This window comes from Protopterus annectens, chromosome 2.part0 (genome assembly GCF_019279795.1).
Source record: "Protopterus annectens isolate FY-2018-M chromosome 2.part0, PAN1.0, whole genome shotgun sequence".
Lineage (NCBI taxonomy): Eukaryota > Metazoa > Chordata > Ceratodontiformes > Protopteridae > Protopterus > Protopterus annectens.
This window is the reverse complement of record NC_056728.1, coordinates 1,606,916,109-1,606,930,739: the sequence shown is the minus strand read 5'-3', so window position 1 is coordinate 1,606,930,739 and position 14,631 is coordinate 1,606,916,109. Positions and strand designations below refer to the sequence as shown.

The window sequence follows — 14,631 nt, the reverse complement described above, 5'->3', positions numbered from 1 at the left end:
TAAGGCTGCACATTGCATTGTACCTAATGCAGAATTTTCTTTTTCTCTGAAATTTTTTTTTATAGGACAGACGCATACTTGGCTTTTAGCTGGTTAAAATATTGTGCATTTAGAGGTTGAATGAACTGAGTTTGCTTTAACCATATGATGTAAATAAAATCACTTTTCCCTGCTGAGTGATGCAGAGGTTAGATATTCACTTTACACTTCTTACAAGCAAAAGTTAATGAACTTGCACATGTTCCACAAAGCTTCTGTTTCTGTAGTTAATACAAATGTTATCTTTTGTAGGGCATACTCTTACTTTCTAGCATTGGGCAGGTTTTGTTGTGCCTGCATTATAATGCACTTAATCCCAACCTTGAGGTATGCTCTGTTTGCTGATGTAATCCCCTTCCTCTTCACTCAAACTTGTGTGTGCTGTTTTGACTAAAATTTAAAACTGAAATGTTTGCACTCCTTTTACCATATTGGCCCTCAGTTTTCAATTGTCTGGACTCTTTAGCTCTTACATTGAACATTTCCTAGTTAAACCTTTTAATGCATATTCTATAAAGTGTTATTTTGAGTGTTTTGTCTTGAGGTGGGAGAAGGTTGGCAGAGCAGCATGTTTGTGCATGGTATAGTTTTATAACTTTGAATATTTGTTTTCCTTTACATTAGGTTCTTTAGTACGTCCAAAAGTTGTTCGCAGTGTTCACTATTGCCCTGCGACAAAGAAGACTATAGAACGCCGCTACACAGACATGACAACACTTGAGGCGTTCCCTTCCAGTGCTGTCTACCCCACAAAGGTTAGTTTACTGCCAAGTTCTACAAAAGTAGGCCAATAGAGCATTTCTTTCTTGAACTGCAAACAGACTGAGGTGTTGCTAAGAATGTTGCTTGCAGTTTGTCATGATGGACTCCTGTTAAGTTTCTAAGACCTAGATGTTCACTATTGAATGTACAGTTGTGGTTTTTTCTATTCATAGTGGGGAAAGAGGTGGTATGCTGCTACAGAGGAGAGCTGGGAGAGTGGCTGCAATAAGGGTTTAGGTGTATTGTCATGAATCTGATGTGGGCAAAAATGTGTGCTTGGAAACAGAGGGTGATATTTGTGTGCGCATCCACACTGGTACAGATGGAGGTCAGTTCCTAAGTGCAGAAAGTCTCTGAAGAATTGGCTTTGAGGCAAAATAGTTAACTTGACTATGTCTTTTATACTTTCATGTTATTACCTCCTTCTATCCAAACTGTTGTGGGCTTGTTGGCCATGTCATGAGCAAGATTTGATATTCACCTCACCTGCTTAAAATCTGCACATCTCCTGCCAGAGCTGATTCCATGCACTATTTGCAAGATAGAGATCTGGGATTTATTGTGCTCAGAAATCAAACCTGTTTAGCAGCACAAGACCTGAGGTTAGCTTCATAAGAGTGTAACCCAGGTATGGTTTTGATTAGCAGTCCATGTGCTGGAAGAACTGGTTGGGTGGTGGAAGTGATATTAGTTTGCTCATTCGTGTCTCTAGTGGTGAAGGTTAGCCCATATCCAGTTACACTGTTCCTCTTGGTTAAGCGGAGATCAAACTGATAAGCTTTCTTGCAATGGGACCAGGTCTTTATCTTTCTCAAAAGTAGATAACGCTTCCTTTGCTAATAAAGCTAGTTGCATCGAATTTTTCAGTAGAAAACAATCCCTGATAATGCAGCACTCATGGGGCTTAACAGTTATCTAAATGGAAAAGGGCCATAAGGCTCTGGATGCTGAGGAACAGGGGGGGGGGTCTAGACTTGGGATTTAGCTGTAGAACCAGACAGCAGTCTGTAGTGTATGGGAGTATACATCTCCAATGCTTAGCTATAGGATGCTAGGATGCATATGCCATTGTCGGGCACTTTCTAGGAGCAGTCAAAACTGACTTCATAGTGACTGGTAGCATGCAACTGTCATTCACGTTAGAAAAGTAGTCCAGCTGCAACCACCAGGACGTCTCTCATAGCACAAGTCTTGAAGCTTTGGATCCATAAATGTGTGCTTTGTTTCCTTTGTGAGCTGAATAGTCGAAGCTTGACAAGGTACAGTGTTGTGCTTAAAGTTGCTTAGTATGGAGCCTCGAGCTTCTTCAGAAGCATTGCAGTTTAAGAAGAGGAGAGCAGAGGAAAAAAAGCAGTAATTAGAGAAGCTCAGGAATTGAGATAGGCAAGCATGTTACATTTGCTGCAAAAACTCTATTTGGCTTTTTTACATTTTGCCATTTTTTTTTACATGGGAAGCAGGTCCTGCAAGGAATATTGACGTGAGCTGAAGTGAGATAGATGTTGAGTTGTACATTCATAAAAATATTTAGTGGTGCAGCAAATGATCAAGAACCAAGCTATTGGATATATGGATGACTTAATGCTTGAAGATGAAGAGGTTGGACATCTCCTTGGTTGCAAAATTTTATCAGTTTATAAAACTTTTTTTTTTTTTTTTTTTTTTTTGTTAGGGTAATTTGATGTAAATGGGTGTTAATTGTAGTGATGTGAAGGCTCAGGCATTCAAATGACAAAGTGGAAATCCTATCTGAAAATATAATTTGGGATGAAGAAATTTGCAGTGGCTAGAATAAAGTAGAGCTACAGTCATAAGTGTTCATGGTTAGTACACATTTTGGCTTAATGTTAGAGAAGTAAGTTTGGAAGAAATAAAAAGTTGACTTGTGGCATATTCCTAGACTGTTGTAATCTTGTGTACCTTTGAGTAATTTTGGTTGCTAGCTTCTGCATGTACAAAGTTGTGATGCAGATTAAGAAATGGGTGGTGGAAGTGTGAAACGGAGGAAGAATTATATAGTAAAGCAGATGAGTAAGCAATTGTTTGCAATGTAGGATAAAGTGATTGCAGATAACTGGTGTTGGAAGGAAAAAGGGGGATGAAGTTGGAGTTCTTGTAATAACGAAGTGTGGAAAAACTTTGAATTCCAGATGACAATTCTGTAAACTGTGTAGGACTGTATCAACAAATTCTGACAACAAACCCAGTTATTTTGGTGCAGCTGGTTTGAATGTGTGGTGACTATGCCCCCCCCCCAAGAAAAAGCTGGGAAACCAAGATTTAGCAATTTTAACATGTTCAAGAAACTAGTTACCAAAGCATCAGAGCTAACACGTGTGCCAGAGTGATTGATTTTATAGGAGTTTTGCTCCTACAAGAGAATTGACCAGTTGCCTGTGGTTAAAGAGCATTTACAGATGTTCAAAACAAATGAGTGCTTACAAAAGTTGCAGTGCATGGGTGTAAGAAATTCCATAAATGTTTATGGTAAAGGCCTTCAGGTTGAAACAGGCTGCAAAACATTTTTAGAAGGCCTTTGTACAGGTCCATCTCCAAGACTGTAGAGGATGTTAAAGGTATTGAAGTATAATCTGAAGATGAAATACAGGCCAGATGTGAAACTGCACATAACGGAGCATGTTTACCAAAGAAGCTTGAATTGCTAGCACAGCTGGTGATTTTTCTGGTTATTACTATAATTGCTAGGGAAAAAGTAAAGGAAGGGTGGTGCAGTGGTGCAGCGATTTTGTGTTGTCTCACAGCAAGAGGTTCTCTGGTTCAATTCTCGGCTGGGGTGCCTTCTGTGCAGAGTCTGCATGTCCTCTGTGCATTCGTGTGGGTTTCGTCCGGGTGCTGCAGTTTCCTCCCACATACAAAAGACATGCATCTGGAGCTTTTTCCGCAGCCTCAGCTGAAAGTGGACTCTGTCCCAGTCGAACTTTCCCAGTAAACAAATGTTAAACGGTGGTTGTTCTGAGGGGAAAAAATTTCAAGAGCTGTAGCAAGGGAATTTGGTACCTCAGTACCACACTTATTTGATGTCCCGCTCACTGTAAGCGGTTGCTTAATGGCAGCTTTGTAAACTGCCAAATATTTGCCTATTCGGTTGCGTGTTCATAAATGTATACTTCTAATGACTGCTGTTGCCTTTAGAAGTCTAGCTATGCAACCCGAATGTGTCCCACAAGTTGGGGCTTGATTTTACTGCCTGCATACTTCAGAGATCTGGGTGTTCTTCGTGTTTCACTGTTGCAGTCTTCACAGTTGGGTTATCTGCCTGCAGGTAGCCCTCAGTCTGCCCGAAATACCAGTGTCTTAGGATTCTACATCTGATGCTGTCTCTTCTTCCATGACATCAGGTCATCACGGGTATAAAACGTGCAGCTGATGCCCTTACATCAGTCTTTCTTGCTGAGGAAGAGCCCGAAGCAGAAGCGGTTCACAAGTGCCGGTCGGCCGCTGCCTGAAATTTTCGTTTGAGTTTGTAATCCTGAAGTCTTCTAAAGCCAAGTACCCCGTTGGGGATCCTTTTTTCTTGCTCTAACCGATGTCAGAAAAAAAGTTAACAATGGTCTTGCCTGTGGAAAGCAAATACCCCAGAGATTTTCATTCTTACTGCGTCATCTGTTTAGGCCCAGACCATGACGTCCCTCGCTTGTCAGTTTTGTGCCTTAACGCCTGAACCATTCATCATCGGGCTTTCTTTATTGCTAAATTATTTCGCTCTTATTCTCAGTATTCCAAAATGGCTTCGATAAGCCATCTGACTACTGAAGACAAAGACTGACTACACTGGTCCAAAACTGCCGACCACTCTTCCGTTAAGCTAGTCCCCAGTCCACCGGTACTCAGTGAGGTGCCTTTGCAGCCGCTGATGCCTGCTTCTACAGATTCGCAGGCCTCTGCTGAGAACCATTCAGAGTTTGGTATGCTGAGGCTTCTTTGACTATGGAACCTGCGGATGTTTACCTTGGATGGGTCCGGAGCTGCTGTGCAGGCACTGGCTTCTGAGGGTATATTCCGACCTACCAATGTTTGAATTAAACTGACTACTTCATTTTTTAGCTAAAACTACCCAGTGTCTGAGGCCCAGAGTATGCACTACAACTAGAAAAACAGTGGCCAAAGTGCATGCTCACGCTCCCATGCCACAAAAACAAATGCTTAGAATTTCTGAAGACCTTATCACCCTAATTAGTGGAAGCCAGCCTTCCCCTGCCAAGAGACAAAGAATGGAGTTTCATTCTGATTCTACAGACCAGAAGTCCGATGACTCTTCTGATTATCAGGACATGCCCTTATCAACCTATGAGGATTCAGATGCAGAGGAATCCATTCCCTCTGCCTCTCCTCTCCTCCAGAGGACTTTTCTTTTGGTGAAACCTTGCATACTTTGAGAGCATTTCTGCTGGGAATGCCAGGACTACCCTTGGTCCAAAAAGAGACACTGATAATTTTTAGAGTTGCCTCAGCACAGGCCTCTAACTATACCCCCTGTCCTGGATGTTGTAGATGTTTTTATGAAATCCAGTCTTACTCCAGGTACTTTACCCCCGGCCCCTAGGAAACAGAGTACTGGACTCCCACAAATTTCTCTTCAAGAATCCTACTGCAGATCCAGAGACCATTTCCCAGGGACCTAAAGATATTAAAGCTACTACAGCCAAAAATCCTACCCCTTCAGACAGGGATTCCAGATTTAGACAGATGGGGCAAGAAGGTATATACCTCTGCAACTCTTGCCATCAGAGCATTGAATTGCCAGCTTCACATGTTGAAGCACTAGCAGCACATTATGGAACTAATTAAACAGAAAATGGTGTTACTCCCAGATTGTGCAGAAAATAAAGATTTACAAGAGCCAATGCATTCTGCAAGCCAATGCATTCTGCAAGCCAAGTTATTAAGCATAGTTTGCAGTGTGGCTTTGCCCTAGAAGCATCTTGCAGGGCTGCAGTCACTGGGTCTGTACTGAGAATGCATGCTTGGCTGAAGGAACAAACCTTGCCAGATCATGTCAAATCCAAATTGCTAGGCACTCCTTTACATAAGGACTGTTTGGCACCAAAGCAGAAGAGGTTCTTAAAAAATGGAAGAAAAAGCTAACTCTATGCAAACTGTTAAAAGAATTCTTACAAGTGCAACCTCCTAGATTCAGTAGGCATTGTCCTAAAAACTGGTCCTTTCCAGTCCCTTCAGGCCTTCTCAGACCAAACCCAAGGGAAACGGGCCACCCAGACTACAATCTCAGGGTATGCAGAGATCTAAACAATGGGAATGCCCCTCCTCAAAAACGGAGTGGTAAGCCGCCCCCTTATGGAAAAAGTTCACAATGACTTTTCAATTGTCCTTCTCAGCCCTGCCAATTACTTGTGCCCCTAGGAAGGAAACTTGCCCTTCATGCTAAAAACTGGATGCCTATTACTCAGGATAGATAGGTCTTAAACTTTGTATCCCCGGGGTACAGATTCTACTTCCATACACTGCCAACCCCAAGCGGGTTTCCAGACCTTCCTCCAAATCATTGGGCAGAGGCTCAGAAGAAAGTTCTTTCCCTGCTCAATGTCAGAGCCATTCAACATGTTCCAGTAGAACAAAGAGGGCAGGGTTTCTACTCAAGACATTGCCTGGTAACCAGAAAAGTGGACTCTGTGCCCAATCCTGGATCTATCCACTCTCAACACCTTTCTGGTGGTCCCAAAATTCAAGATGCTTACCCTGCAATATTTTCTACCTATTCTAGCCATGGATGCCTGGTTAGTCACTCTAGACTTAAAATAAGCTTATCTGCACATCCCCATAAGGGAGTCGTGCAGAAAATATCTACGCTTCAGGGCAGGCTCTATGCACTTATCAGTTCTCTGCACTTCTCTTTGGCTAATCTACTGAGCCCAGAGTATTCACAAAGTGCCTGGCTCCAGCCATTGCATATTGCAGGCAGAGAAATATCCAAATTTTCCCATACTTGGACGACTGCCTGATTCAGGTGGACAGTCTGTAATTGCTACTTCAGCACCTGGCATTTGTAAAAAGCCTTCTCACTTCATTGGGGAACACCATCAGTGAAAAGAAATCACAACTGGTGCCCAGTCAAAAGATTGTATTCCTGGGAGCAAGTTTGGACACAACTTCCCAGATGGCTTTTCTCACTCCAGAAAAACAGGTTTATCTGACAAACTACTTCAAATGGCCACCAGAACCCAGCTATCTGCAAGGAAAATACTGCAAGCCCTAGGGTTCATGGCCTCCTTTATCCTGCTAATTCCATATGCAAGACTGCATATGAGGAAACTTCAGTGGTACCAAGTCTTTGATGCCAGCATTCTCAGGACCTGGAAATGGTCATTCCAGTCATACCTTGTCTAAGGGCAGAAGCATGCAACCACAGGGTACTGCTTTTTACTCAACCCCTTGCCGCCCAAACCCTGACAACAGACTCCTCAAACTATGCATGGGGGGCTTACATGGCAGGCAAATGCATTCATGGCCACTGGAGCCCAGCCCAGATTCTCCGGCACATCAATCAAAGAGATGCTAGCTGTACAGAATGCTTGACAGCTTTGAAATACCTAATCTTTCCATGACAACTGCTTATAAAAACAGACAACACCACAGTTGTGCTACATAAACAAGCAGGGGGGAACCCATTCTTAGCCACTCTGCAGGCTAGCCATGGCCCTGTGGAACAGTCTTGAGCAACGAGTGCATCTACAAGCTCAATTCCTGCCAGGCAAACAAAATTCACTGGCAGACAGTTTAAGTAGAAATCTCCTAGAACCACATTAGTAGAATTTGGAGCCCAACACCATCAACCTTCTGATCCAGAGGTGGGGGACACCAGAGGTGGACCTATTTGGCTCCACCGAGAGCCACCAGTTGAGCAAATTCTGCACCAGGTACCCTCACAGCAGGGTCTGGAAGGTGGATGCTCTATCCTTTCAATGGGAAAACCTCTCAATTTATGCCTTTCCCTCTACTCCTCTCAAAAGTATTACTCAGGATAACTGGACAGACCAAGGGCAAATCTTATTGCTGCAGACTGGCCACGCCAGCACTGGTACCCACTCTTGCGTAGTCTGACAACAGTGCCACCCTGGCACCTTCACCAAACTCCTACCCTGCTGTCTCAGCAGGAGGGACAGATTTTGCATCCACAATTGCAATCCCTAAACCTTGCAGCCTGGCTTATCCCTTGAATACACCACCAGCAACCCTCAAACAGGTGCTGGACATAATTATTGAAGCCAGAAGGCCTAGTACTAGGAAATCCTATGCTGAAAAGTGGAAAAGATATTTTTCTTGGAATCGGTCTTAAGGGAAGGTCACAGCTTTGCCCTCCTTGCCTCTAATCCTGGATTACCTAACAGAGCTAATCCACAGAGGCCTAGCCTTCTCCTCCATTAAGATTCATGCCTCTGCCATCTCGACTCATAATACTGAGCCACTTCTATTTTCTCAACCTCTCACCAAACCATTCCTGAGAGGGGATAACAACTTAAGGCCCCCTAGGAGAGAACCCACCCCTGCCTGGGACCTTAACTTTGTACTGGAAAAGCTCACGCTTCCCCTTTTTGAACCTGTAGCTTCAGCAGAGTTAAAATTCCTCTCTTGGAAAACAGCCTTGCTTTTAGCCATAACTTCAGCAAGAAGTGTGTCTTGAGTTACAGGCACTAATGGCTGTGGAACCATTCATTTTCCTGCTGGCAGGGTTTCCCTCAGGAGTAACCCGTCCTTTATGCCTAAGGTGGTGTCCAGTGTGGCTCTAAATCAATCCATCCATTTGCCAACTTTCTTCCCTAACCCTCAGAATAAAGGGGAAAGGATTCTGCACTCCTTGGATGTACACAGACAGCTCAGGTTCTACCTTGACGGGACTAAACCTTTTTAGAAAATATGACCAGCTGCTAGTCAGCTTTGTTACAGGGGCAGAGGGTAAGGCCATTTCCAAACTATTTCCAAATGGATAGCGCACTGTATCCATTTCTGCTACAGCACCATGGAAAACCTACCCCACAGGGGATCAGACCACATTCCACTAGGGCTACTTCCACCATTACAGCATTTCTCAGGGGAGTCCCTCCCAGGAACATTTTGGAAGCTGCAAGTTCTGTACACACCTTCACCAAGCATTACCACTCGCCAGTCTTCTAAATCCCAGAGCTGGATTTGCCACAGCAGTCTTACAAGACCTACTAGCCAGCCCTAATACTTCTTGACTACCTCCACCCTTTCTCAGCTTTGGGAATCAACCCAAGTGTGATGACTGCAACAGTGAAATATGAAGAACATAGTACAGTTGTGTACACTTACCATAAATGTAGATGTTAGAGTGTATTCACTGTTGCAGTCCTAGTTTCCCTTTCTCCAGCCCCCTGGCTTTTTTTCTACCGCTCCTCTCTAGGACCATTCCTAATGGCATTGGTATTTACTTTTTACTGGTGGTGTTCCCCACCATATACTGTCTTCCTGTTTGGGGGCTCCTGATATCTGGGGCAAGAAAAACTGATGTAATGGCGTCTGCTGTATGTTTTATACCCCTGACGTCCTAGAAGAAGCAACAGCATCCAACGCAGAATCCTAAGACTCTGGTATTCAGGCCGACTGAGGGCTACCTGCAGGCAGATAACCCACATGTGATGATGCAACAGTGAATGCACTCTAACATCTACATTTATGGTAGGTGTACACAACTGTACTTAGAAGTCTAGCTATGCAACCCGAATATGTCCCACAAGTTGGGGCTTGATTTACTGCCTGCATACGTCGGAGATCTGGGTGTTCTTCGTGTTTCACTGTTGCAGTCTTCACAGTTGGGTTATCTGCCTGCAGGTAGCCCTCAGTTGGCCCGAAATACCAGTGTCTTAGCATTCTGCGTCTGATGCTGTCACTTCTTCCATGACATCAGGTCGTCAGGGGTATAAAACATGCAGCTGATGCCATTACATCAGTCTTTCTTGCCAAGGAAGAGACCGAAGCAGAAGCAGTTCACAAGTGCCAGTCGGCTGCTGCCTGAAATTTTCGTTTGAGTTTGTAATCCTGAAGTCTTCTAAAGCCAAGTACCCCGTTGGGGATCCTTTTTTCTTGCTCTAACCGATGTCAGAAAAAAAGTTAACAATGGTATTGCCTGTGGAAAGCAAATACCTCCGAGATTTTCATTCTTACTGTGTCACCTGTTTAGGCCCAGACCACGATGTCCCTCACTGTCAGTTTTGTGCCTTAACGCCCGAACCATTAATCATCTGGCTTTCTTTGTTGCTAAATTCTTTCACTCTCATTCTCAGTATTCCGAAATGGCTTCGGTAAGCCATCTGACTACTGAAGACAAAGACTGACGACATGGGTCCAAAACTGCCGACCACTCTTCCGTTAAGCTAGTCCCCAGTCCACCGGTACTCAGTGAGGTGCCTTTGCAACCCCTGATGCCCGCTTCTACAGATTCACAGGCCTCTGCTGAGAGCCATTCAGAGTATGGTATGCTGCGAGGCTTCTTTGACTATGGAACCTGCGGATGTCTACCTTGGATGGGTCCGGAGCCGCTGTGCAGGCACCGGCTTCGGAGGGTGTATCTTGGGCACCTACCGATGTTTGAATTAAACTGACTGCTTCATTTTTTAGCTAAAACTACCCAGTATCTTTGGACCAAAGTGCATGCTCACGCTCCCATGCCACAAAAACAAATGCTTAGAATTTCTGAAGACCTTATCACCCTAATTAGTGGAAGCCAGCCTTCCCCTGCTAAGAGACAAAGAATTGAGTTTCATTCTGATTCTACAGACCAGAAGTCCGATGACTCTTCTAATTATCAGGACATGCCCTTATTAACCTATGAGGATTCAGATGCAGAGGAATCCATTCTCTCTGCCTCTCCTCTCCTCCAGAGGACTTTTCTTTGGTGAAACCTTGCATACTTTGAGAGCATTTCTGCTGGGAATGCCAGGACTACCCTTGGTCCAAAAAGAGACTGAGAATTTTTAGAGTTGCCTCAGCACAGGCCTCTAGCTATACCCCCTGTCCTGGATGTTGTAGATTTTTTTATGAAATCCAGTCTTACTCCAGATACTTTATACCCCTGGCCCCCAGGAAACAGAGTACTGGACTCCCGCAAATTTCTCCAAGAATCCTACTGTGGATCCAGAGACCATTTCCCAGAGACCTAAAGGTATTAAAGCTACTACAGCCAAAAATCCTACTCCTTCAGACAGGGATTCCAGATTTAGACAGATGGGGCAAGAAGGTATATACCTCTGCAACTCTTGCCATCAGAGCATTGAATTGCCAGCTTCACATGTTGAAGCACTAGCAGCATATTATGGAACTAATTAAATGGAAAATGGTGTTACTCCTAGATTGTGCAGAAAATAAAGATTTACAAGAGCCAATGCATTCTGCAAGCCAATGCATTCTGCAAGCCAATGCATTCTGCAAGCCAAGTTATTAAGCATAGTTTGCAGTGTGGCTTTGCCCTAGAAGCATCTTGCAGGGCTGCAGTCACTGGGTCTGTACTGAGAAGGCATGCTTGGCTGAAGGAACAAGCCTTGCCAGATCATGTCAAATCCAAATTACTAGGCACTCCTTTACATAAGGACTGTTTGGCACCAAAGCAGAAGAGGTTCTTAAAAAAAAAAAAAAATGGAAGAAAAAGCTAAATCTATGCAAACTGTTAAAGAATTCTTACAAGTGCAACCTAGATTCAGTAGGCATTGTCCTTCTAAAAACTGGTCCTTTTCAGTCCCTTCAGGCCTTCTCAGACCAAACCCAGGGGAAATGGGCCACCCAGACTACAATCTCAGGGTATGCAGAGATCTAAACAATGGGAGTGCCCCTCCTCAAAAACAGGGAGTGGTAAGCCGCCCCCTTATGGAAAAAGTTCACAATGACATTTCAATTATCCTTCTCAACCCTGCCAATTACTTGTGCCCCTAGGAAGGAAACTTGCCCTTCATGCTAAAAACTGGATGCCTATTACTCAGGACAGATAGGTCTTTAAACTTTGTATCCCTGGGGTACAGATTCTACTTCCATACACTGCCAAAACCCCAAGTGGGTTTCCAGATCTTCCTCCAAACCAGTGGACAGAGGCTCAGAAGAAAGTTTCTTTCCCTGCTCAATGTCAGAGCTATTCAACATGTTCCAGTAGAACAAAGAGGGCAGGGTTTCTACTCCAAACATTTCTGGTAACCAGAAAAGAGGACTCTTGGTGCCCAATCCTGGATCTATCCACTCTCAACACCTTTCTGGTGGTCCCAAAATTCAAGATGCTTACCCTGCAATATCTTCTACCTATTCTAGCTATGGATGCCTGGTTAGTCACTCTAGACTTAAAATAAGCTTACATCCCCATAAGGAAGTCATGCAGAAAATATCTACGCTTCAGGGCAGGCTCTATGCACTTATCAGTTCTCTGCACTTTTGGCTAATCTGAGCCCAGAGTATTCAGTAAGTGCCTGGTTCCAGCCATTGCATATTGCAGGCAGAGAAATATCCAAATTTTCCCATACTTGGACGACTGCCTGATTCAGGTCAACAGTCGGTAATTGCTACTTCAGCACCTGGCATTTGTAAAAAGCCTTCTCACTTCATTGGGGAACACCATCAGTGAAAAAAAATCACAACTGGTGCCCAGTCAAAAGATTGTATTTCTGAGACCAAGCTTGGACACAACTTCCCAGATGGCTTTTCTCACTCCAGAAAAGCAGGTTTATCTGACAAACTACTTCAAATGGCCACCAGAACCCAGCTATCTGCAAGGAAAATACTGCAAGCCCTAGGGTTCACGGCCTCATTTATCCTGCTAATTCCATAGGCAAGACTGCATATGAGGAAACAGTCCTTGATGCCAGCATTCTCAGGACCTGGAAACGGTCATTCCAATCATACCTTGTCTAAGGGCAGAGTTCCTTTGGACAGAAGCATGCAACCACAAGGGACCGCTTTTCACTCAACCCCTTGCCGCCCAAACACTGACACCAGACTCCTCAAACTATGCATGGGGTCTTGCGTGGCAGGCAAATGCATTCAGGGCCACTGGAGCCCAGCCCAGATTCTCCGGCACATCAATCAAAGAGATGCTAGCTGTACAGAATGCTTTGACAGCTTTGAAATGCCTAATCTTTCCAGGACAACTGCTTATAAAAACAGACAACACCACAGTTATGTGCTACATAAACAAGCAGGGGGGAACCCATTCTTAGCCACTCTGCAGGCTAGCCATGGCTCTGTGGAACAGTCTTGAGCAGCCAAGTGCATCTACAAGCTCAATTCCTGCTAGGCAAACAAAATTCACTGGCAGACGACTTAAGTAGAAATCTCCTAGAACCACATGAGTAGAATTTGGAGCCCAACGCCTTCAACCTTCTGATCCAGAGGTGGGGGACACCGGAGGTGGACCTATTTGCCTCCCCCGAGAGCCCCCAGTTGAGAAAATTCTGCACCAGGAACCCTCACAGCAGGGTCTGGAAGGTGGATGCTCTATCCTTTCAATGGGAAAACCTCTCAATTTATGCCTTTCCCTCTAACCCCTCCTCTCAAATGTACTACTCAGGATTACAGGACAGACCAAGGGCAATTATTATTGCTCCAGACTGGCCACGCCAGCACTGGTACCCACTCTTGCCTAGTCTGACAACAGTGCCACCCTGGCACCTTCACCAAACTCCTACCCTGCTATCTCAGCAGGAGGGACAGATTTTGCATCCACAATTGCAATCCCTAAACCTTGAAGCCTGGCTTATCCCTTGAATAAACCACCAGCAACCCTCAAACAGGTGCTGGACATCATTCTTGAAGCCAGAAGGCCTAGTACTAGGAAATCCTATGCTGAAAAGTGGAAAAGATATTGTTCTTGGAATCAGTCTTAAGGGAAGGACACAGCTTTGCCCTCCTTTCCTCTAATCCTGGATTACCAAACAGAGCTAATCCACAGAGGCCTAGCCTTCTCCTCCATTAAGATTCATGTCTCTGCCATCTCGGCTCATAATACTGAGCCACTTCTATTTTCTCAACCTCTCACCAAACCATTCCTGAGAGGGGCTAACAACCTAAGGTCCCCTAGGAGAGGACCCACCCCTGCCTAGGACATTAACTTTGTACTGGAAAAGCTCGCGCTTCCCCTTTTTGAACCTGTAGCTTCAGCAGAGTTAAAATTCCTCTCCTGGAAAACAGCCTTGTTTTTAGCCGTAACTTCAGCAAGAAGAGTGTCTTGAGTTACAGGCACTAACTGCTGTGGAACCATTCATTTTCCTGCTGGCAGGGTTTCCCTCAGGACTAACCCGTCCTTTATGCCTAAGGTGGTGTCCAGTGTGGCTCTAAACCAATTCATCCATTTGCCAACCTTCTTCCCTAACCCTCAGAATAAAGGGGAAAGGATCCTGCACTCCTTGGATGTACAAAGTTCAGGTTCTACCTTGACAGGACTAAACCTTTTTAGAAAATCTCACCAGCTGCTAGTCAGCTTTGCTACAGGGGCAGAGGGTAAGGCCATTTCTAAACAATTTCCAAATGGGTAGCGCACTATCCATTTCTGCTACAGCACCATAGAAAACTTACCCCACAGGGGATCAGACCACATTCTACTAGGGCTACTTCCACCATTACAGCATTTCTCAGGGGAGTCCCTCCCAGGGACATTTTGGAAGCTGCAAGTTCTGTACACACCTTCACCAAGCATTACCACTTGCCAGTCTTTTCTAAATCCCAGGGCTGGATTTGCCACAGCAGTCTTGCAAGACCTACTAGCCAGCCCTAACACTTTCTTGACTGCCTCCACCCTTCCTCAGCTTTGGGAATCAACCCAAGTGTGATGACTGCAACCGTGAAATATGAAGAACATAG

The 14,631-nt window shown here is 44.6% G+C and overlaps 1 protein-coding gene across 1 annotated transcript in view; it reads left to right on the top strand.

Annotated features, from left to right (window-relative positions):
• Positions 1 to 14,631, top strand: part of MCM3 (minichromosome maintenance complex component 3) — a 398,684-nt gene that overhangs the window by 32,237 nt on the left and 351,816 nt on the right. The window contains exon 4 of the mRNA XM_044061704.1: positions 664 to 794. Coding sequence (XP_043917639.1) covers positions 664 to 794 — 131 coding nt within the window. The remainder of the gene's footprint in view (positions 1 to 663; positions 795 to 14,631) is intronic.